Source organism: Lynx canadensis, chromosome E3 (assembly GCF_007474595.2).
Source record: "Lynx canadensis isolate LIC74 chromosome E3, mLynCan4.pri.v2, whole genome shotgun sequence".
Classification (NCBI taxonomy): Eukaryota; Metazoa; Chordata; class Mammalia; order Carnivora; family Felidae; genus Lynx; species Lynx canadensis.
Window position 1 is genome coordinate 15,010,465 of NC_044318.1, and position 21,997 is coordinate 15,032,461.

Below are 21,997 nucleotides of genomic sequence, written 5' to 3' on the forward strand. Positions count from 1 at the left end.
CCCATGAGCCAGAGATCATGACCTGAGCCGAAGTCGGACACTTAATCGACTGAGCCACCCAGGCGCCCCTATAAAATAAGTTTTCCTTCCCTTTTTGGGTTTTCCACAGAAACTCTGACTTTAAGTTTAGCAAGTGGGTAGACAATATTATTTATTTGTGTGTACTGCCCTGCTTTCTTTCAGAAAAGCCTTAAGGTGGACCTAGCTATATAAATATGGTGTCTTCTGAGTAATAATAATAATAGCTATACTGATGGGGCACTTTCTCTGAGCCAAGCACCATTCTATGCCTTTGTGTACATTATTAACCCAGTTTGGACTTGACAATAATCTACTGATGTAGGAACCATTATCCCCATTTTACAGATGAGGAAGGTGAGGCAAAAAAGAGGTCAAGGCAAGCACCAAGATCATAGAACGAACCCCTGGGCATCTGGCTCCAGGGCGTGGCCCCTAACCATGACATTTAGGTCGTTCAAGTGACAATGAAAGGGCAGGGACTTTTCTCAGGAAAACAGTCGGCAAGGGGCCAGCCTCAGCATCCACGTACTACTCTGAACCGCCTGCGTTCTGTGGAGCTCCAGCTGCATTTCTTGTTTTTGTTTTTTAAATTGTCATAAAATATGCGCAACATAAAATTTACACTTACACACTTTTAGGTATTCAATGCAGTGGCATTGAGATGATTCCGATTGTGGCAGAACCACCGCACTATCCGTCTCCAGAAGCTTTTATCTTCCCAAACTAGAATTCCACACCCGCCGACAAATTAGTCCCCATTCTCCTCCCCGCCCAGCCCCGGTTAAACCTCTATTCTATTTTCTGTCTCTATCGATTTGTCTACTCTAGGCATCTCATAGAAATGGAATTATATAGCATTTGACCTTTCATATCTGCCTTATTTCATGTAGCAGGATGCGTTCAAGGTTCATCCGCTTTGTAGCACGTCACCATTGCCCTCCTTTGAAGGCTGGATAACCGTCCACTGAAGGGACAGGTCACATTTTGTTTATCCATGTAGCCATCTATTGACGGACATCTGGGCTGCTTCCACCTTCTAGCTACTGGGCATCATATCGCTATGAGCGTGGATACGCCAATGTCTGTTTTGAGTCCCGTTTTCGATTCTTTTGGGGATATACCCAGAGCGCAACTGCTGGATCACATAGTAATTCTATTTTTAATTTTTTGCAGAGGCACCATCAATCTGCATTTCTATTTTTCCTTCTTTTCTTCCCCCACTTCCAACAATAGCCCACTAACCACAGTGGCCAAATCCACTTTACTTTCCCCGGAAGACCTTTGGGCTGCATGTTTCTCCCCCATGAGTTGAAAAGCCACCCCACACCCCCTTTTTAAACTTCAGCTGCAGAAGTCACCTGATTGAAAACTGCAGAAGAACCCGCATCCCACACAGGAAAGTAACTGCCAAGAAAGCCCCGCCCGCCAGCTAATTACAGGCTTTTACCAGGATTCTCCACAAATGCTCAAAGTGCAGATCAACCTTACTTTGGTTGGGAAGTGTTTGGAAACAAGCTAATAGGTAGGTTTCAGATCTTTAGCCTGGAGGTGACAGCTCTTTCCCCTAGCTGATGAATAAAGCACGTTAGAACATTCTAGATTTGAATTCAGGACAATTCCTCAATTGCCTAGATAGATACTAGTTCACTCTGTATTTCTTTTATTATTGCAGCCAGGGCCCTTCATGAAAAATGCCACCCCAGCTGGGATTTCCACTCACAGCTATGGTTCTCAACCCTGACTGCGTTGCTTTAAACATCTGGGGTGCTTTAAAAATACACATACACATATACAGAGAGAGAGCTGAGACCCCAGACTCAGTCCAGTTGGTCAGAGTCTCTGGGAGTGGGGTCTGGCCATTGGTAGCACTTTAAAGCTCCCAGTCAATTCTGAAGTACATACAGCCAGAGTTAAGAATCCCTTAGTGAAGAAGGCAGGGAGGCCTGAGATTCTTCCTTCTCTAGAAAGAATATTTTCAATGGGCTTTAAGCTGGCAAGAGGTGCCCTCGAGCTAGGAGCCTGAAACCCCAACATTTATAAATTTTTGAAAAATGTTTATTTGAGAGAGAAAGAGAGAGAAAACGAGCAGGGGATGGGCAGAAAGAGAGGGAGACACAGAATCAGAAGCAGGCTCCAGGCTCTGAGCTGTCAGCACAGAACCTGACGGGGCCTCGAACTCATGAACTGTGAGATCATGACCTGAGCCCAAGTCAGATACTCAACCGACTGAGCCATCCAGGCACCCCTCAAAAACCCCAACATTTAAACAAGAGAAGCAGGTCTTCCACAAATGGAGAGCACGGGCCTTGTCTGATAACTGTCACCATAAGTGCAGGGGGGTGACTGAGAGATGTATGGGGGTGGGGGCGGGAGAGCTGCCCCAGTTTGAGGCTTCTGCCCTACGGTGTTCACACACGGGACTCAAGGCTTCAAAACACCTCTCAACAGATGTCAAAACTTTCTGTCCTTCTGGGTATTTTTCTGCTGCAAGGTTCTTACCACATTATCTCAAGCTCTGTCACATGCCCCTGACCTCCCCACACCCTCCCTCGCCCCCCACTATGTGTAATCTCTGCTGTTACTGTACTACACCAGGGGACGGCATATAATGCGATTATAAAAAATAAGGAGCTAGGCCCACTAACATTTGCATTGACCCGGAGGGACTGCACACATTCGTTTGTTAATGAAACAAAAGCAAGTTTCAGAGTAGTGTCCACAGAATAGTCACAAAAGCTCCATGAGAGCAGGAAGAGCAGGGGCTGTTTTGTTCACTGCTATATTCCCAGCCCTTGGAAACAGTGTCTGGGACAGCGCACGTGCTCAATACATACTTCCTGAATTAATGAATAACTTCTTTTTTTTTTTTTTTTTTTAATTTTTTTTTTTCAATGTTTATTTATTTTTGGGACAGAGAGAGACAGAGCATGAACGGGGGAGGGGCAGAGAGAGAGGGAGACACAGAATCGGAAACAGGCTCCAGGCTCCGAGCCATCAGCCCGGAGCCTGACGCGGGGCTTGAACTCACGGACCGCGAGATCGTGACCTGGCTGAAGTCGGACGCTTAACCGACTGCGCCACCCAGGCGCCCCTATAACTTCTTTTTTTTAAAGAAATGTTTATTTATTGATTTCGGCAGAGGGGAGGGGCAGAGAGAGAGGGAGAGAGAGAACCCCAAGCAGGCTCTACACTGTCAGCACAGAGCTGGACGCCGGGCTCAAACTCACGAACCCTGAGATCATGACCTGAGCCGTAATCAAGAATCTGACACTAAACCGACTAGCCACCCAGATATCCCTAACGAATAACTTCTTAAAAGAGCTGAATTTTCTGTATGTGGATGATGTTTGTGTGAAGAAGGGAGAAAGTGTGAAATGATGCATACCAGGACACTCAAGGTGGTGACCGGTGACTTAAGGGAGAAGGGACTAGAAGGGGGATGAAGAAGAGAGTAAAACTGCCTTTTAATAATTAACAGGGGCGCCTGGGTGGCTCAGTGGTTTAAGCGGCCGACTTCGGCTCAGGTCATGATCTCACGGTCCGTGAGTTCAAGCCCCGCATCCGGCTCTGTGCTGACACCTGGGATCCTGAAGCCTGCTTCGGATTCTGTGTCTCCCTCGCTCTCTGCCCCTCCCCCGCTCACGCTCTGTCTCTATCAAAAAATAAATAAATGTTAAAAAAAATTTTTTTTAAATAATAATTAACAGTTACTGGAGCACCTGGGCGGCTCAATCGGTTTAGCATCTGACTCTTGATTTCAGCTCAGGTCATGATTTCGAAATCGTGAGTTCGAGCCCCAAGTTGGGCTCTGTGCGGACAAGGTGGCATCTGCTTGGGATTCTCTCTCTCTCTCTCTCTCTCTCTCTCTCTCTTTCTCTCTCTCTCCCCCTCCCCCACGCACTCTCTCTCAAAATAAATAAATAAACAAAAAATAATAATAGTTAACGGTTACTAAGTGCTTGCTGTGCACTAGACACAGTGTTTAGCAAAGATTATGTCTTGTTCTCATTTAACCCACATAACAATCTTTCTTTTTTTTTTTTTTAATTTTTTTTTTTAACGTTTATTTATTTTTGAGACAGAGAGAGACAGAGCATGAACAGGGGAGGGGCAGAGAGAGAGGGAGACACAGAATCTGAAACAGGCTCCAGGCTCTGAGCTGTCAGCACAGAGCCCGACGCGGGGCTTGAACTCACGGACCGTGAGATCATGACCTGAACCGAAGTCCGACGCCCAACCGACCAAGCCACCCAGGCACCCCCCACATAACAATCTTTCAAGACGTCCTTGTGTAGTTACACCCATTTTACACCCTAGTAAGCATATAGCTGTTAGAGCAATAAATGCTCAAATTTTAGAAGAGATGATTAAAGATGCAAAAAAAATAAGAACATTCTTTAAAAAAAAAAAAAAGCTATGGATGACCGAGAACTGAAAATAAATCCAGGTAAAACCTAGAGCTATGTTGTCCAACTGATAGCCATCATATCTTGCTCAAGGCCATAAAGCCAAGGCCCAGGCCCTGGCTCCACAGCCCATGCATTTAAACCCCCCTGCTCTTCTGATTCTCTGTCCATTCGCATCTTTTGGTTGTGACGGGCGTGTGCTACTTTTGTCATAAAATCTTAAGTAAAGTAAAATACCCAAGTGTCAGGGCTTTCCTTATGGGCACTCAATGCCCCCTGGGCCCCCTCCTGATCTCCACGTGCAACATTAAGTCCTTTATTTTCAGTAGGGCCTTGGGAATCCATATTCCATGCTTGGATCTTATCTTGGTTCAATAAAGCTCCCACTGCCTGCCCTCTACCATTTAAAGATTCAGGGGAATCACTCTCTTCTGTCTTCACCTGAAACCTTGGGGACAGTGGGACCCTTGGACAGCAGCCATCGCAGGCTGCAACAGATAGGACTGTCGTGTCTGCTTAGGGCAGGCATCCCCTGAATGGATGCAGACTCTCTGGGTGACAGGCCCTTAGAAAACCCAGAACCAACGTGCCTCGGGGGAGTCCTGGAGCACAGCGCATTTGCAATCTTGGCCATGAGAAGCAATAAGCCCATGCAGAGGAAGCCTCACATGCAACGGCTTTTCAGCCACGGCCTTCTTTCTTGGGAGACCTGCGGCTAAGGGTTTTAGACTAGATCTAAACAGATGAAGCTTCCGACTACTCTGGAGCAGGACTCTTCAGTGTGATGCCAGAACCCCAATGCCAGCACTACCTGCGTGTTTGGGAAAGGCAGACCCCTTCATCTTTGGAGCAAGGGAGACTAGAGCCTGAATCTTGATTCTACCAGTCTGACGCTGGATGGCTCGCTCAGGTTTTAAGCCTTGGTCTCGGTCCCCAGCCCTGTAAGTCTACAGGGATGATACTGACTTGACAGGGGGAATCATGATGAGTATTAGCGATAATATAAGTGAAGCCCCTCCTATGACGAGGACACAGGAGATAAAAACCATTACTTCTATTGGTTCTATGCTGCAGTAGCCAGCTTCCAAAATGGCTCCCAATGATCCCTAACTCCCAGTATTCACACCCTCCTGTAATCCCCTTCCCCTAGAAGGTGAGCTGGACCCACGGGGTCGCTTTTAGTGAACAGAATACGGCAAAAGTGACGGGACATCATTTCTAAGGTTAGGTTAACAATAAGACTCCGGCTTCCATCTTGCTCCCTCACATGCCTGCTCTGATGGAAGCCATCTGTCATGCTGTGAGTTACCCCATGGAGAAGCCCACGTGATGAGAAACACAAGAAGGTCACTGGCTGACATTCAGGAAGGAACTGAAGCCTCCAATCCCATGCATCTCCACTGCAAGAAACGGAATCCTGCCAACCGTTGACTATGTGCATAAGCTTAAAAACAGATCCTCCCCCAGATGAGCGTTAAGATGAGACTGTGGCCCCAGCCAATACCTTGAGTGCAGCCTTGTCAGATAACCTCAGCCAGGAGCACCGAGCAACGCTATGCCTGAGTTCCTGAGCCATAGGAACTATGAGCTTAATAAATGTTCACTGTTTTAAGTCACTAAATTCATTTTGCAGCAATAGATAACTAATACACCCTGAAAACAACCGATTAAATTCAACCAGAGTGGCACATAGAGCCTCTACTTAAACACCATGTCCTCTGGGAAGGCTTTCAAAATCCTCCTGAGTTAGGTGACCCTATTTCCTCATGTTTCCCTATTAGACTATAAGCTACTGAAATGATCATGCCACCAAAACTAACATAGTGAGCACTCATTACTATTTCCAGGTTGTAAGTCCCTTAGTCTTCACGACAAACCTATGAAGCAAGTACTATTATTGCCCATTTCATAGGTGAAGAATCTGAGGCTCAGAGGGGCCAAGCTACTTGCCCAAGTCTTCAGTAGTTATGTGGAAGCGCCAGGAAATCTGGCTCCAAAGTTTACATTTGTAATAATCATGCTGTACAGTTTTATGGATCTTGCCCAAGTTCACAAGTGGTAAATGAATTCAAACCCAGGTAGCTGAATACCAGACATGAAGTTCTTAAAGACTGTCCTCTCTAGATACCTTCTGTTTTTAGGACAATAAGCGGAATAGCCTCACCTGGAGATCATCAGGATCTGGAACACAACGTACCTGTAAACACTAAGCTGGCATTTTCCAGTTCTTCTTGGGGAACTTTGAAGCTGAAGGATTCATTGTAGAAAGGATCAATTGTTCCTCTTAAGAAGGATGTCTTCTTTGTTTTCACAAGCTTGAGTCCATGTACCAGCTGGATTTTCACAAACGGGTCTGGGAATCGGACACAGCATTATACAATGTTGGAGCTCATGAAACTCAATCCATCCATCCAACTTGCCATCTATCTGATAACCCAACCACCTACCCATCCTTTCGTCACTCTTTATCCCCATCAATCCATTTATCTTTCCATCCATCAGTCCAGGTATCCACCCCTCCTTTTGTTCATCCATCTTCCCATCCATCCGTCCATTATCCATTCCTCTCTCTTCCCCATCCAGCTGCTTATCTGCTCATCCCCTTCTCTCTTCCTCCAGCCATCCAAGATTTATTGAGCTCCTTCCATGTGTCAAGCACTGTATGCATTTAACAGATGAAGAAACTGAAGACTCAAGATAGGAAATGATCTACTTAAGATCAGACTAGTGGGAGAAGAGTCAGACCCAGAGCCTGCCCTCATTTTTCTGCCCCTAGAAACCCATTACCTTGTCAGTGAGCCCATAGCACATACGTGGGAGTATCAGAATAGTAACTATCATTCTTAGATCACTTTCTAGTTTACAAAGAGATTTGCGTACCTTATCTAATATTTGTTGAAACAATCCAGTGAGATGGATACTATTATTATCTCAATTTTTCAGATGGAGAAATTGAGGCTTATGGAGGTTAAATAACCTCTTCAAGGTCACATCATTTGTAAGCAGTAGAATTAGGACTTGGTTCAGGCAGTTTGACTTTGGAACGTTTAATCATTTTATCATACTGACTTTCCCATGGTGATGAGTCTGAAACTCTCCAGCCTTAATACCATCCCCTTCAATGGCCCCTTCAAAACCTCTATTTTTATAATGTGGTTTTTGAGAATGCAAGTTGTCTTCTAAATGCAGCTGTCACCTTATAGCAAAAGTGATTTATTTTAGCTACTGTACTTAGAGGAGACAGTAGTTCCTCCACTGAGCTGAAGAGGTACCAGAGACCCTGGCTACTTTCATGATAATATCCTTTGCTGTCAAGGGAGAAGCTACATACAGATGGAATGGAATCTGTTCCATTTCATTAAAAGTCATGCTTGAATTGGTTTGCTATACAGTCAGACACTTTAAATACAACAGTCTTTTCAGAGCTCGGATTTAAAAAGATTCACGGTCTACTTGAAATGAGCTAGGGAAAAAAACCTCAGGGTGTACCCCACACGCCCAGAGACCAGAAGGTGTGGTCAGTGCACACTACCGCCACCTGGAGCATAGCATCTGCATTGCAGGCATAGCATCTGGATAGGCAAGTAACTTCCTTGGGGCTGCGTGTATACAAAGAGCATGCAGAGGTCAGTAGTTATCACACGTGGTCTCAGTCAAATCCCCGGTTCAGATGGGTTACTGAGATGGCATCATTTACCTGCCTCATCCTAAGAGACATCTGATTCTTTATTTTTCCTCTTGGTCTAACATCCTAGTTCTAAAAGCTATTTGGTTACCCTCACAGGGTCTTCTTAATAGTCTCAGAAATGCAGGAAAAAAAAAAAATCAAGTCCCCATGTCAAACAAACAAAGGTGCTACGTTAAGTAAAGGGGGAAGGAAGGGTCGCACTGTACCTGAACCTTGGCTCACATCTGTCTGAAGAAGTTGCTTGGCTCGAATGACGTCAACGTTCAGTCTCCCAGCACTTGGGAGATAATTCAGCGACAGAAGCAGCTCCCCCAGCTCTACCTCATTCTGCAGAGAAAAGAAATGGTTGGGAAGTTGCTTTTTTCTTGTATTCCTTTTTGTACCTAGCTTGCAGGAAAGTGATTCCAGCAGCTTATGAATGGGCTTCTGTGGGTTGATCGTTTGACACTGGGTGCCTCTTTCTTGGGCTTCTCTTAGCCTCTGCCCTCAATCATCCCACCTATCTCAGAAAGTTCTTTCTTTTCTTAAAATACTTAGCAGTAGTAACAACAAAGCACTGATAATGACAATAAATACATGCTACATATCAAGTACCGTGCTAAGCATTTTCTGTGGAATAAGTAGTTCAATCTTCACAATGAGTCTGTAACATGTTACTATTAACTTTCATTTAATAGATGAGGAAACTGAGGAACAGGATAGTGAAATCCCACGTTCAAGGCCACACAGCTAGAAAATGGCAGCACTGGTGTTTGGACCCAGGGAGGCTGATTCCAGACACTCTGACCACTGTGCTTTTCTGCCTCCCAACAGAAGTGGGAGCACCTATGTGGGCAAGAAATCTGTTCTCAACCTGGAGTCCACAACAGAGCCCTGGCTTCTAGCCTCACTATGGCAACACTCAGCCAGTGACATCCCTTGTTAAAAAATACCCATTCCGGGGCACCTGGGTGGCTCAGTCGGTTGGGCGACCGACTTCAGCTCAGGTCATGATCTCGCAGTCCGTGAGTTCAAGCCCCGCATCGGGCTCTGTGCTGACAGCTCAGAGCCTGAAGCCTGTTTCAGATTCTGTGTCTCCCTCTCTCTCTGACCCTCCCTCATTCATGCTCTGTCTCTCTCTGTCTCAAAAATAAATAAATGTTAAAAAAAACATTTTTTTTAAATACCCATTCCTTTGATGTCAACACTACCATGCTTGTGAGAAATTCACCCAGAGCCTGATTCCACACTTCCAAAAGTACCTGGAAAATAGGAGGCCCCACTTCTCTGTCCCATTAAAAAAAAAAAAAAAGTTATTGTAAAAACTTGCAACCATATACAGATTTACACAGGCCTGTGTAATGAATCTCTATATACCCACCACCCAGTGGTAACAACGATCAACATTTTGCTAAAGGATGTTTCATCGTGTCTTAGTCTGTACTTGTCTTTGTTCATACAACAAAATACCATAGATTGGGTGGCTTATAAACCACAAAAACTTCTCACAGTCCTGAAAGCTAGGAGTTCAAGATCAGGGTGCCGGCATGGTTGGGTGAGGGCCATCTTCTGGGTCACAGGGTTCTTGTTGTGCCGTCACATGGTAGAAGGGACTGGGAAGCAATGTGGGCCCCTAATCCCATTCAAGGGGGCTCCACCTTCATAACCTAATTACCTCCCAAGGGCCCTATCTTGCAACAGCATCACACTGGACGTTAGGATTCCAGCATATAAATTTTGGGAGGACACAAGCATTCAGAGCATAGCACATCTATACCCCGACTTGCAAAAAATTTTAGCTGAAAGTTTTAAACCATGTCCCAGACATGATGTCATTTTACCTGTATATCCTTCAGAGTGTATCTCTAAATGACAAGAACATTAAAACAAATATTTTTAGTATGGGAAATTTCCAATCATATTCAAAAGAAAGCAAAAAAGTATAAGGAAACTCCTCATGTCCACCATCACTCAGATTCAATAATTATCTTGATTTACTTATACTCTCATTCAACTCCCCATATCATTCTGAAGTAATTCCCAAACATCATATTATCTTATCTATAATATTTTAGTATATATCTCTAAAAGATCAGATTGATCTATTTATCCATCCATGTAACCACCCATGAGCTAGCCATCCTCCATCTATTTATTCATTCATCCATCCTTCCTCTATACATCATCCATCCATCTTTCATTCATCCATCAGCCATCCATCTTTCAGCCATCCATCATCCATCTATCCTTCTTTCATCACTCTGTCCATCCATCTGCCCACCCATAATCTCTATCCCTCTCGGTTATCAGTCATTCCAGCAAATTTACGTCAAGCGGCAGCTCTGGAACATAGTTTGGCACATGGTAGATACTCAATAAACATGCGCTGACTGCATCCACAGTCAAGCCAAAAGATTTCTGGGCTGAGTGAGTTAGTCCCCAAACAAGAAGTAACCTCACACATTACCTCAGAGGTTACAAACTGTCAGCCTATAGATAGATGTATTTCATTTGGCCCACATCAAGTTGAAACATAATAAGTTGCTAATTATTATAAAAATCAAGAATCAAGACATCACACTTTCAAAAAAAGTTCTGGATTTCTTGCCTTTCTTGAACAATGAAGGTCCGGCAAGGCTGGGCTCCACATCCCCACCTCGTAACATCTGGCCACACTGCAGCCCACCCTCCCCACCCCCGGATGGGACCTGCCTGCTTCATTTCACTATGTCCCCATCTATCCTTCACTGCTTTACAGGCAAGCTTGCAGGTTTTTAAAGACAAGAATGGCCAACTCAGTGTGCTGATTCATCAGGGAAGTTCAGACAGCCCCTATACATAGCTGTAAGGGGTTTCCCCCTTGTTCTTTAAGGCGTGGAAGACGCAGTATCCTCAGAGCCTGACTCTGCAGACATATTTATCCTGAGGCGAGAAATGCAGAGAATTCTCCAGAGAGAAGCATTCATATCCTTGTAGACTTAGAGCAAAGACTTCCCTGGTTCTACAACTAACCAGCTGCTCAACTCATGATACAGCTCTCCAGGTAGGGATCATAAGGTGTACTTCAGTCCACTGAGCTGGTGAAAAATAAATTCAACACATCTAATGTCATCGAGGGTAATTCATTTAAACATAGGCCCAACCAAGGGACAAAACTGTATGGCAGGAAATCAGCCTACAGAGATAGACCAGTGGTTCTCATATGCGGACAATGTTGCCGCCCCTAACTCCCCCGGGGACATTTTCCACTGTCTAAAGACATTTTGGGTTGTCACAACTCAGGTGGGGGACGCTAGGGAAGCTAGTGGGTAGAGGTCAGGAATGCTGCTCAACATCCTGCAGTGTACAAGACCGCCCCCTCCGCCCCCCAAAACAAAGAATGGTCCAGCCCGAAATGGCAACAGTGCTCAGACTGAGACACGGGTTAGAAGAGAGAAAGGGGGATAGATGTCTCTTTTAGGATAGCAAAAGAAGGAAATATCCGTCGACTCCATAGTTCCATTTCCAGGAATTACCCCATCAATGTACCTCACTGTGTGTCAAGATGTGCACACAAGGTCTCTGACCTTCCCCCACTCATGCTCTGTCTCTCTCTGTCTCAAAAATAAATAAACGTTAAAAAAAAATTAAAAAATAAAATTAAAAAAAAAAAATGGGGCGCCTGGGTGACTCAGTCGGTTAAGTGGCCGACTTCGGCTCAGGTCATGATCTCGCGGTCCGTGAGTTCGAGCTCAGCCCCGCGTCGGGCTCTGTGCTGACAGCTCAGAGCCTGGAGCCTGTTTCAGATTCTGTGTCTCCCTCTCTCTCTGACCCTCCCTCATTCATGCTCTGTCTCTCTCTGTCTCAAAAATAAATAAATGTTAAAAAAAAAATTAAAAAAAAAAAGATGTACACACAAGGATAATAAATACAGTATCATGACCTTGATAGATTGATTGTGGGCCATGCCATGCAAGGAGTGGGGAACAACATAGTCCCTGCCTCCATGAACATACACTGTGGTTGGACAGAGAGAGAGTAAACACTAAAAACGACACAAATGGGGGCACCTCGGTTGGTTAACCATCTGACTCTTGGTTTTGGCTCAGGTCATGATCGTGAGTTTGAGCCCCATGCTGTCATTGCAGAGCCTGCTTGGGATTCTCTCCCCCTCTCTGCCCCTCCCCCACTCGCACACTCTCTCAAAATAAATAAATAAACTTAAAAGAAAAAAAAGTCACAAATGAGGTGATTTCAGATAATGCTGAATATGAGGGGTGCCTGCGTGGCTCAGTCAGTTAAGCATCCGACTTCGGCTCAGGTCATGATCTCATGATTCGTGGGTTCAAGCCCCGCATTGGGCTCTGTGCTGACAGCTCAGAGCCTGGAGACTGCTTCGGATTCTGTGTCTCCCTCTCTCTGTGCTCCTCCCCACTCACTCTCTCTGACTCTCTCTCTCAAAAATAAACATTAAAAAATTAAAGAAAAAAATTTTTAATTAAAAAAAAAAAAAAAGAAAAATTCAGCAGGGTAGGGAGATGAGGGACGTTTCTGGGGCGCGGGAAATACTCTGTATCTTGATTATAGTGGCAGTTACATGCATGCATTTGCCAAAAATCAACAAGCTACGTATTTAAAATGTATGTATTTATCGTATGTAAATTATACCTTAATAAAGTTGATTAAAAGGGGAGATATGAAATAACCAAACAGGGAAGAATATTATTAGCATTTGTCAGATCTCGGACATGGTTACCTGGGTATTTGTTTTATTCTTTTAAGTTAGAAATATTTCATTTAAAAACATAACACAAACATTTAAAAAGCAAGCATGAAATCCTAGGCAGGGTAAGAGAATGGTGACTGGTGGGGCACATGTGGGGGCCGTCATGTCAGCCAGGGTGCTCAGGCAAGGCCTCTGTGAGGTGAGGTTTGAGGAAGGCCTAATGGAAGTGAGGTGGAGAGGGGGACACACCAGGCAGAGGGGTGGGAAGAGGGAGAGATTCAGGAAGAGAATGAAGGCCAGAGTGGCTGGAGTGAGCTAAGAGGTGGATTCTAGAAAGATCCATGGCAGCTAAAGAAAGCTGCCCAGAGGCTGACCTGTGGGAGTACGTCCACCCCAGAGGTCCTTACAGGAAATGGAAAAAGGAGCAAGGCCAGCTACAGGGCTCTCAGCGCCTAAGGGGCCCTCAAGCCCTTTCCAGAGTGAAGAGAGTTGCTCTTTTCCTCTCGGGGGGGCCATTGACCAACCTTCAACAAGGCAGCTGCTCGTGTCATCCTCTATCTTCCGCTTTCTAAGAAAATTGTTTTTCATGTCAAAAAAAAAAAAGCTCTTTTATTCCTCTTTCTCCTCGAAGGTTATGAGGAGCTGCTCTCTCCAGCTCTCCCCCACCCTCCCCTCCAACACACAACTATCAAGGTTTTCACGGTGTATTTTTCCAAGGGAAGTGGTCCCATTGATCCACTACTCCTTCTCTCTGCCTCACCTTGGGAGTGATCAATTTGCAAGACAGTTGTCTCAAATTCAGGGAACAGTTGGCAGAAATAAAAAAGAGGGCTAGTTGAGCAATATCCAAGGGTTCACTGATTTATTTAATTAACACTTATTCTACAGTTACTCAGTCCTAGGCACCGGGACATCATGATCGTGATAATCACGGCAAACCTGTATTGCGAAATCACCCTGGGGCAGGCACTGACTCTGGCTCATTTCTGCCCCTCAACAGCTCTGGAGGTTCCCATGTTAGAGGAAAGAATCTGGGCTCAGAGAAGCCGAGTGACGTGCTCAAGATCACATTATAAATAAGGACAGGAGGCAAGCTCAGCCCGCTCATTAACTCTTATAAAATGTGGCTGGTAACAAAAGTACAATGCCACCAACAATTCGGCTTATGGGTGGGGAGCAGGAAAGATACAAAAACAAATCAAAATTCCAGTGGCCTCACACTCACTAGGTTGGCTAGAAAAACAACAACAACAACCAGAAAATAACAAGTGTTGATGCAGATGTGGAGAAATTGGAAGCCTGGGTGCTGCTGGTGGGAATATAAAATAGTGTCACCACTGTGCTACTTGTCTGGCTCTTCCTCAAAAGGATAAACCTAGAGTTACCACATGACCCAGCAATTCTTCTTGGTATTTCCATTCTCCCAAGAGAACAGAAAAACTTGTACGTGAATGTTCATGGTTGTGCACTATTCACAATAGCCAAAAGGTGGAAGTGGGCCAAATGTCCACCAATGGATGAATGGATGAACAAAATGTAGCATAACCATAGGACAGAAAGTTATAAAAGGGAATGAAGTAGTGATACATGCTACAATATTTTGTAGCTGAACCCTGGAAACATTATGGTAGCTGAAAGAAGCCAGATACAAAATCACTTATGGTATGATTCTATTTCTGAGACATCCAGAACAGGTAAATCTAGACTGACAGAGAGCAAATTGGTGGTTGCTAGGATCTGTAGGAGACAGGCTGGGGGCTAGCGGGACAGATATGGGGAGTGACTCCTTAGTGGGTATGGGTCTCCTCTGGAATGATGAAAATATTCTGGAACTAGAGAGAGGTGATGGTTACACAACACCGAGAACGTACTAAATGCCACTGAGCTGTATACACTTTAAAATTGTTAGATTGAGCGGCACCTGGGTGGCTTAGTTCGTTAAGCGACCATCTCTTGATTTCGGCTCAGGTTGTGATCTCGTGGTCACGGGATCAAGCCCTGCATCGGGCTCTGTGCTGAGTGAAGCCTGCTTGGGATTCCCCCTCTCCCTCTGCTGTCTCTAAATAAATAAATAATCTTGAAAACAAAAAGTTTATATTGACATTATGTAAATTTTACCTCAGTGAAAACAAATCATGGGTCCTAAGTGTTAATGAGCCACATAAACCTGACCTAGTGCAAGACACAGTAAAGTACAACCCATTCTTGGGAGGGGCATGGTCAGGGAACTTCCCAGAGAAGGCATTCAAGTTAAGTATTTTTTTAATGTTTTATTATTTATTTTTGAGAGAGAGAGAGAGAGAGAGAGACAGAGCATGAGTGGGGGAGGGGCAGAGAGAGAGGGAGACACAGAATCTGAAGCAGGCTCTAGGCTCTGGGCTGTCGGCACAGGCACAGAGCCTGACATGGGGCTCGAACCCACGAACCGTGAGATCATGACCTGAGCCAGAGTCGGATGCTTGACCGACTGAGCCACCCAGGTGTGCCCCTCGAGTTAAGTCTTTCTTTAAAAAAAAAAATTTTTTTTTAACATTTATTTATTTTTGAGACAGAGAGAGACAGAGCATGAACAGGGGAGGGGCAGAGAGAGAGGGAGACACAGAATCCGAAACAGGCTCCAGGCTCTGAGCTGTCAGCACAGAGCCCAACGCGGGGCTCGAACTCACGGACCATGAGATCATGACCTGAGCCGAAGTCGGACGCTTAACCGACCAAGACACCCAGGTGCCCCACGAGTTAAGTCTTTCAAGATAAGTAGGATGGGGGCACCTGGCTGGCCCAGTCGGTGGAGCACGCGACTTTTGATCTTGGGATTGTGAGTTTCAAGCCTGCCATTGGGTGTGGAGATTACTTAAAAAAAAAAGAGAGGGGCGCCCGGGTGGCTCAGTAGGTTAAGTGTTGGACTCCTGATTTTGGCTCAGGTCATGTTCTCACAGTTTACGAGATCAAGCCCCGAGCTGGGCTCTGCACTGAGCAGGGAGCCTGCCTGGGATTCTCTCTCTCTGCCCTCCCCTGCTCATGCGCTCTCTCTCTCTCTCTCTCTCTGTCTCAAAATAAATAAACTTAAAAAGGTAAGTAGGATGTATTAACTAACTGTATCATGGTAATCACTTCAAAATATATGTATATCAAATCATGACATTGTACACCTTCAACTTACATATTGTTATATGTCACCTATATCTCAATAAAACTAGGACAAAAAAGATAGGTAGGATTTTGCCCAGGAAATATTTCAGGGAAAGACACTCCGTGCAGATGGACCCGAGTAACAGAACTGTGCACTGCAGTCCCACTACCCTTTGCTGTTCTGGTCCTGAAGTTCTTGATTTCAAAAGATAAAGTCCCAAGTAACTTGCTATTAACAGTAAAGCAGGCAAAGATGGTTACTAATTTGGATTTCTAAATAAATTAATGAGGATTCTCTTCACAAATAACATCACCCCCACTTATTTGTACTCTTGGTTTTTATATTTTCCTTTGCTTTTTAAATGGGGAAGATGATGCTCGCTTCACCCTCAGGCAGAACAGGTGTGTGCTGTGGATACCCTCAACCTCCATTTCAAGTAAAAAAAGAGAGGGGGCGCCTGGGTGGCTCAGTCGGGTAAGTGTCTGATGTCGGCTGAGGTCATGATCTCACGGTCTGTGGGTTTGAGTCCCGCGTCTGGGCTCTGTGCTGACAGCTCGGAGCCTGGAGCCTGCTTCGGATTCTGTGTCTCCCTCTCTCTCTGATCTCCCCTGCTCACATTCTGTCTTTCTCTCAAAAATAAATAAAAAAAAACATAAAAAATTTAAAAAAAGAGAGAGAAATACATTTTGGGGCAAGAATTTAATATTTGATATTCAGAAATAATTCTGAAGTAATCACTGTGGAGAAAGTCAACCATTGCTGTTCTCTTGAGTGACTTATGATGACAGGTCCCATAATTTTCAGGGCTTGGGATCTCAAGGTTGTATCTCAGCCCAGCCCCCAAGAAAGTGGAGGGTTCTCACTAAACTCAGGGCCTTTGTTCCAGAATGTGTGACACATCTGAACAATAACATCCACTCAGACATCAAAAACTAAGGCTCTAAACAATCTGAAGGCAAAAATGTCCCTGGAGGATTCCTGAAGACAGCATCTTCCTTGTCCCTCCTCCCTAGAAATATCCGATGCTAAATTTGAAAGCTGACCGGCGGCCAGATGGTAAGGAACTTAGATTACAGAACAGAAAAAGCAGGACCATCTAGCTCAATAACTCCCCAACCTGCCCCACCCTCCCCAGAAGAATCATGGAATTTATGGTGATCTTTGTGGACACCTATGAAGTACTGGCCCCTGAAACTTACATCAACCTGGGGCAATTTTTCCCTCCCTCACACCTCTAGGGACATTTGGCAATGTCTGGAGAGATTTTTTGTTGTCACAAATTGGGAGGGGGTTGCTACTGACGTGTGGGGGGTTGAGGCCAGGGATGCTGTTAAAAATCCTAAAAGTGCAGGATACCTCCACCCCAACCCCCCAACAAAGAATAATCTGGCCCAAAATATCAACAGTACTGAAATATTAACTAATATTCTCTTCGTATCCATGATTCTAGCCTGGACAAATGTTAATACCAACCAAAGACTGAATTTTTCTCCGATAGATACGACGAGAGTCTATTCACGACCTCAGCTAAGCTTGTCTTGGGTCTTCTTCTCCAGATTGAAGGAGGCCAAAGTACCAGCTGGAAGCCACATATCAAGTACAATTTCTATCCTTCTGCTTCCTCTTTGAGCCTTTCTTCTTTGCTGTAAGCAGAAACCCAAGCACCCGACACAAAACCCAGGAAGTGGGCTCAGCCTCCCCAGGAAGAACGGATTGCTTATTCTGGGAGATTGCTTATTCTCCAAGGCTATAAAGTCTCCCTTCTCCCACCCAAATTTAGTCAGATAAGGTTGGCATGTCAGAGCTGGATAATTTGGTCCAACACTCTGGTTTAGAAAAGAAAACAGAACCGGGCCATTCTCTTGCTTCCCTAATTAACACCCTCCATCCACTGCTCTTAGAATAAAATCCAAAGTCCTTAGCCTAATCTAGGGGTGCCTGGCTGGCTCAGTCAGAAGAGCATGTGACTCTTGATCACATGGGTCATGGATTTGAACCCCACCTTGGGTAGAGAGATTACTTAAATAAATAAACTTTAAAACAACAACAATAACAAGTCCTTCGCCTCATCTACAACAAGATTTGTCAACCTCGGTACTATCTGGGGCTAGATCATTCTGTCTTGTGGGGGCAGTCCTGTGCACTGTAGGATGTTTAACAGCATCCCTGGTCTCCATCTACTCCATGCCAGTAGCATACCACCCCCAAGTGTGACAACCCCAAATGTCTCTCTACATCACCAAACATCCTCCGAGGGCAAAACCCCCCAACTGGGAACCACTGCTCTGCCAGGTTCTAAATAATTTGACCCCAGCCTACACCTCAGACCTCACCCGCCAGCCCCATCTGCCTTCTTTCTATTCCTTGAAAACAAGACCATTCCTGCCACAGGGTCTTTGCACCTGCTATTGCCTCAGCTTGGGAACATCAACTCAAACATCACCGCCTCAACCACGCTTTCCAAGACCACCCAGCTGAAAATAGTCCCCGAGCCTCCCTCCCTCTCAATTGCTTGTTTTCAGCACCTACTTTATTTCTGATAAAGGCACTTTGTCCTTATCTGATATTTTCTGGTTCTCCATGGAGGCAAGGACATTATCCATGCCTTCACAACACACGGTGGAACTTCAATCCAGATGACCATGAGAACGAGCTATGCAGCCCTGACGTGGAGGCCTGCTACCACTACATCACGGTCCAGAGAGGGGGCCCCGTGTCTGTTGCCTGCCCCCCGACCTCAAGAGAAGTGAAGCGGAGTTGGCAGACAAAAGCCAGGGGACAGGTGCCATTTCTACCTTTTCTCATGTTAACGCAATGTCACAAATAAACAGGCCTGGTTTCCTTTTTTAAGAGTCCGATGAGCTGAATTTGGTTGAGCCACGTGGGGTGGGCTTGGGAGGATGGAAATAGACCATCTGTAAATTACTCAAAAGAATCCAGAAGCCATCCTCTCCGCAACCCCCCAGCAGCCGGCTTGTACAAACGCTGCTCCGTTCTCTACCCAGACAAAAATTCGCTCTCCCTGCAGCCTTTGAAAACAGCTAAATTCTAATCAATAAAAAGGAAATCAAAGAAAACCATTTGGGACAAAAGACACTTTCTGGGGAAAACAACAGCCTGGCTCTCCTCCTGAGACTCGTCCTTTTAAGTGCTTCTAAATGGCGCTCTGGCTCTGGCCCTTGCTCACCGAGCAGAGGGTTTCAGAGGTATGCACACAACTTTTAACGAGGCCCGAAGAAGCCTGCTCTGTGTTTCCCTGACTTTATTCTCATGTGTTGGGAGAAACCCTTTGTCTCTTAATTTACTGTGTAAACAATTAAAATAGGAATGGATTTTTTAAAAAGCGAAATCCAACGATAATCCCAGCACTTTACACGTTTCATCAAATGCTTCCTTTTCTCCACTGCTGCCCCACCCCCATCCCAAGTGTGTGGCTTGAACTCATGACCCCAAGATCAAGAGTCACATGTTCTACTGACCAAGCCAGCCAGGCACCCACAAAGCTTCATTTTTAATTAGTTATTTATTATTATTTATTTATTTACTTACTTATTTTTCATTTATTTTTGAGAGAGAGGGAGAGAGAGAGAATTCTGAAGCGGGGCTCGAGCTCACCCGATGTGGGGCTCGAACTCATGAACCCTGAGACCATGAGCTGAGCTGAAGGCAGATGCTAACCTGACTGAGACCCTTAAGTTTCATTTTTAATGTCTATGCAGAATATTCCATTAGGCTGAAATACTGTAACTTATTTTAACCATTTTCCTATCGCTAGGTACTTAGGTTATTTTTTTTTTAATTTTTTTTAACATTTATTCATTTTTGAGAGTGAGAGAGACAGAGCATGAGTGGAAGAGGGGCAGAGAGAGAGGGAGACAGAATCCGAAGCAGGCTCCAGGCTCCGAGCTGTCAGCACAGGGCCCAACATGGCACCCAAACTCACAGACTGCGAGATCATGACCTGAGCTAAAGTTGGATGCTTAACGGACTGAGCCACCCAGGTGCCCCAATTTTTTTTTTTTTTTTTTAATTTGAGAGAGCACAAGCAGAGGAGAGGGGCAGAGGGGGAGGAGAGAGAGAGAATCTCAAGCAGGCTCTACACTCAGCATGGAGCCCATTGTGGGGTTCCATCCCACGACCCTGGGATCATGAGCAGAGCCAAAATCAAGAGTCAGATAATCAACTCACTGAGCCACACAGGCACCCTGCTACGCACTTAGGTTATTTTTAATGACCTAAAATTGAGCACTTTGGTATTTTTCTTCTTTCAGATTACATCCTTCCAATAAAACCCATCAGTGGTATTACTGGGTCAAAGAATATATCAAGATATATAAAAAACATCCAAATATTTTTTATGCTGCTCAATATCAACTGCCGGACCAGCCCAAAGGGCTAAAATAACTTCATGGCAACCAGCAGGATAGAAATCTCCCCACAAAGTCACCAGCACCGAACATTAACATTTTAACACATGGGTATGGGATCTGTGGGGCTGCTGAAATATTTTTTTGTTTGTATTTCTTTGACTGAATATCTAATCATATATTAATTTAACTGCATTTCCTCTTTTGCATGAAAATGTTGACAGTCTTTCTGGGTGAGTTCAATGCCCTGCTATATGCCCACGGCTGCCTGACAACATACATTTCCCACCGGAATGTGTCTACCTGTTCCTGTCAGCCATTCTAAGTATTCCTGTCCACTGGGTATCTTATTTTGGATTTACTTTGTATTTCCCTGGCTGCTTTCACGTTCATTGGCTATTTATACTTTTAAAAGACTCTGCTCATTTCTTTGTGCCTATTTTCTATTGGGTATTTGTCTTTCTCTTATTAATTTACAAAAGGCCTTTAAATATTATGGATACTAAACTACCCACCTGTTATGTGTTGTTATGGATTGAATTGTGTCTCTCCCCCACCCTCAGATTCATGTTTAAGTCCCAACCCCTAGGATCTCAGAATGTGACCTTATTTAGGAATAGGGTCCTTACAGATGTAATTAGTTAAGATGAAGTCATATGGGAGTAGGGTGGACCTCTAATCCAATATGACCATTGTTTTTATAAAAAGGACAAATCTGGACACAGATACGCATATTAGAGACAGTACCATGTGGAACTAAGTTATAATGCTTAGAAAAGATCCTTCCTAAAACCTTCAGAGGGAGCATGACCCTGCAGACACCTGGATCTTATGCTACTGGCCTCCAAAACAGTAAATTTCTGTTGTTTAAGTCACTCAGTTTTTAGTACTTTGTTACAACAGACCCAGTAAACGAATATACGTGTATAACAAACGTATCTTCCCAGTTTGTGGCTTTCGTTAAAAAAAATTTTTTTTACTGTATTTTCTGACGAGCAGAGTGCATAATTTTAACATGGTAGAATACAGCCATCTTTTTCTTTTATGGTTTGCACTTTATGGCTTTTTTAGAAATGCTTTGTTATGCTAAGGTTGTAAAGATATTCTCTTTTTCTTTTTTCTTTCGTTTGTTTGCTTGTTTTGCCTTCTAAAAGTTTGGCCTTTCAAACATAAATCCTTGGACTATCTGGACTTGATTTTGGTATATGGTGTGAGGTAAGGCTCTGTTTTCATTTTTGAGGTAGTGACCATCTTTTTTTCTCCTGTCTTTCTGCCCCATGAGACAATGACTTCGTAATTTTATATTACTCTGTCCATCCCTCCAGGTACAGAACAGACTCTTGATAAATGCTGACGGACAGAAACATTTGTTTATATCCTGCAAATGAAGCTAAACTTTCCAGGGAAGATAGGAGAGAAGCTCAATCTTTGGATATGGAGAGTTTCTGTACAGCACTCAATGGCCATCTAAATTCAGTCAACATACTTCAGACCCACTCAAGCATCTCAAAAAGAGTGAGATCTTGACTCTATCATAATCTGAACTCCCAGAGAACATCTTATAGCAAAGATGGCTGGTCTAACAGAGATCACTTCACAACATGCGGCACTATCGACCCAAACCTGAAGTGACAGCACGAAGCCTTGTCTCCAGCTACCCAGTATCCATAACAAAGGACTAACAGTGGACACAATTATGTT

The 21,997-nt window shown here is 44.5% G+C and overlaps 1 protein-coding gene across 2 annotated transcripts in view; it reads right to left on the reverse strand.

The window, feature by feature from the left end:
- Positions 1-21,997, reverse strand: part of SYT17 (synaptotagmin 17) — an 83,370-nt gene that overhangs the window by 26,281 nt on the left and 35,092 nt on the right. For both annotated transcript variants that reach the window (XM_030301260.1, XM_030301259.1), the window contains exons 6-7: positions 8,322-8,442; positions 6,625-6,780 (exon numbers count right to left, since the gene is read on the reverse strand). In XM_030301260.1, coding sequence (XP_030157120.1) covers positions 6,625-6,780; positions 8,322-8,442 — 277 coding nt within the window. The remainder of the gene's footprint in view (positions 1-6,624; positions 6,781-8,321; positions 8,443-21,997) is intronic.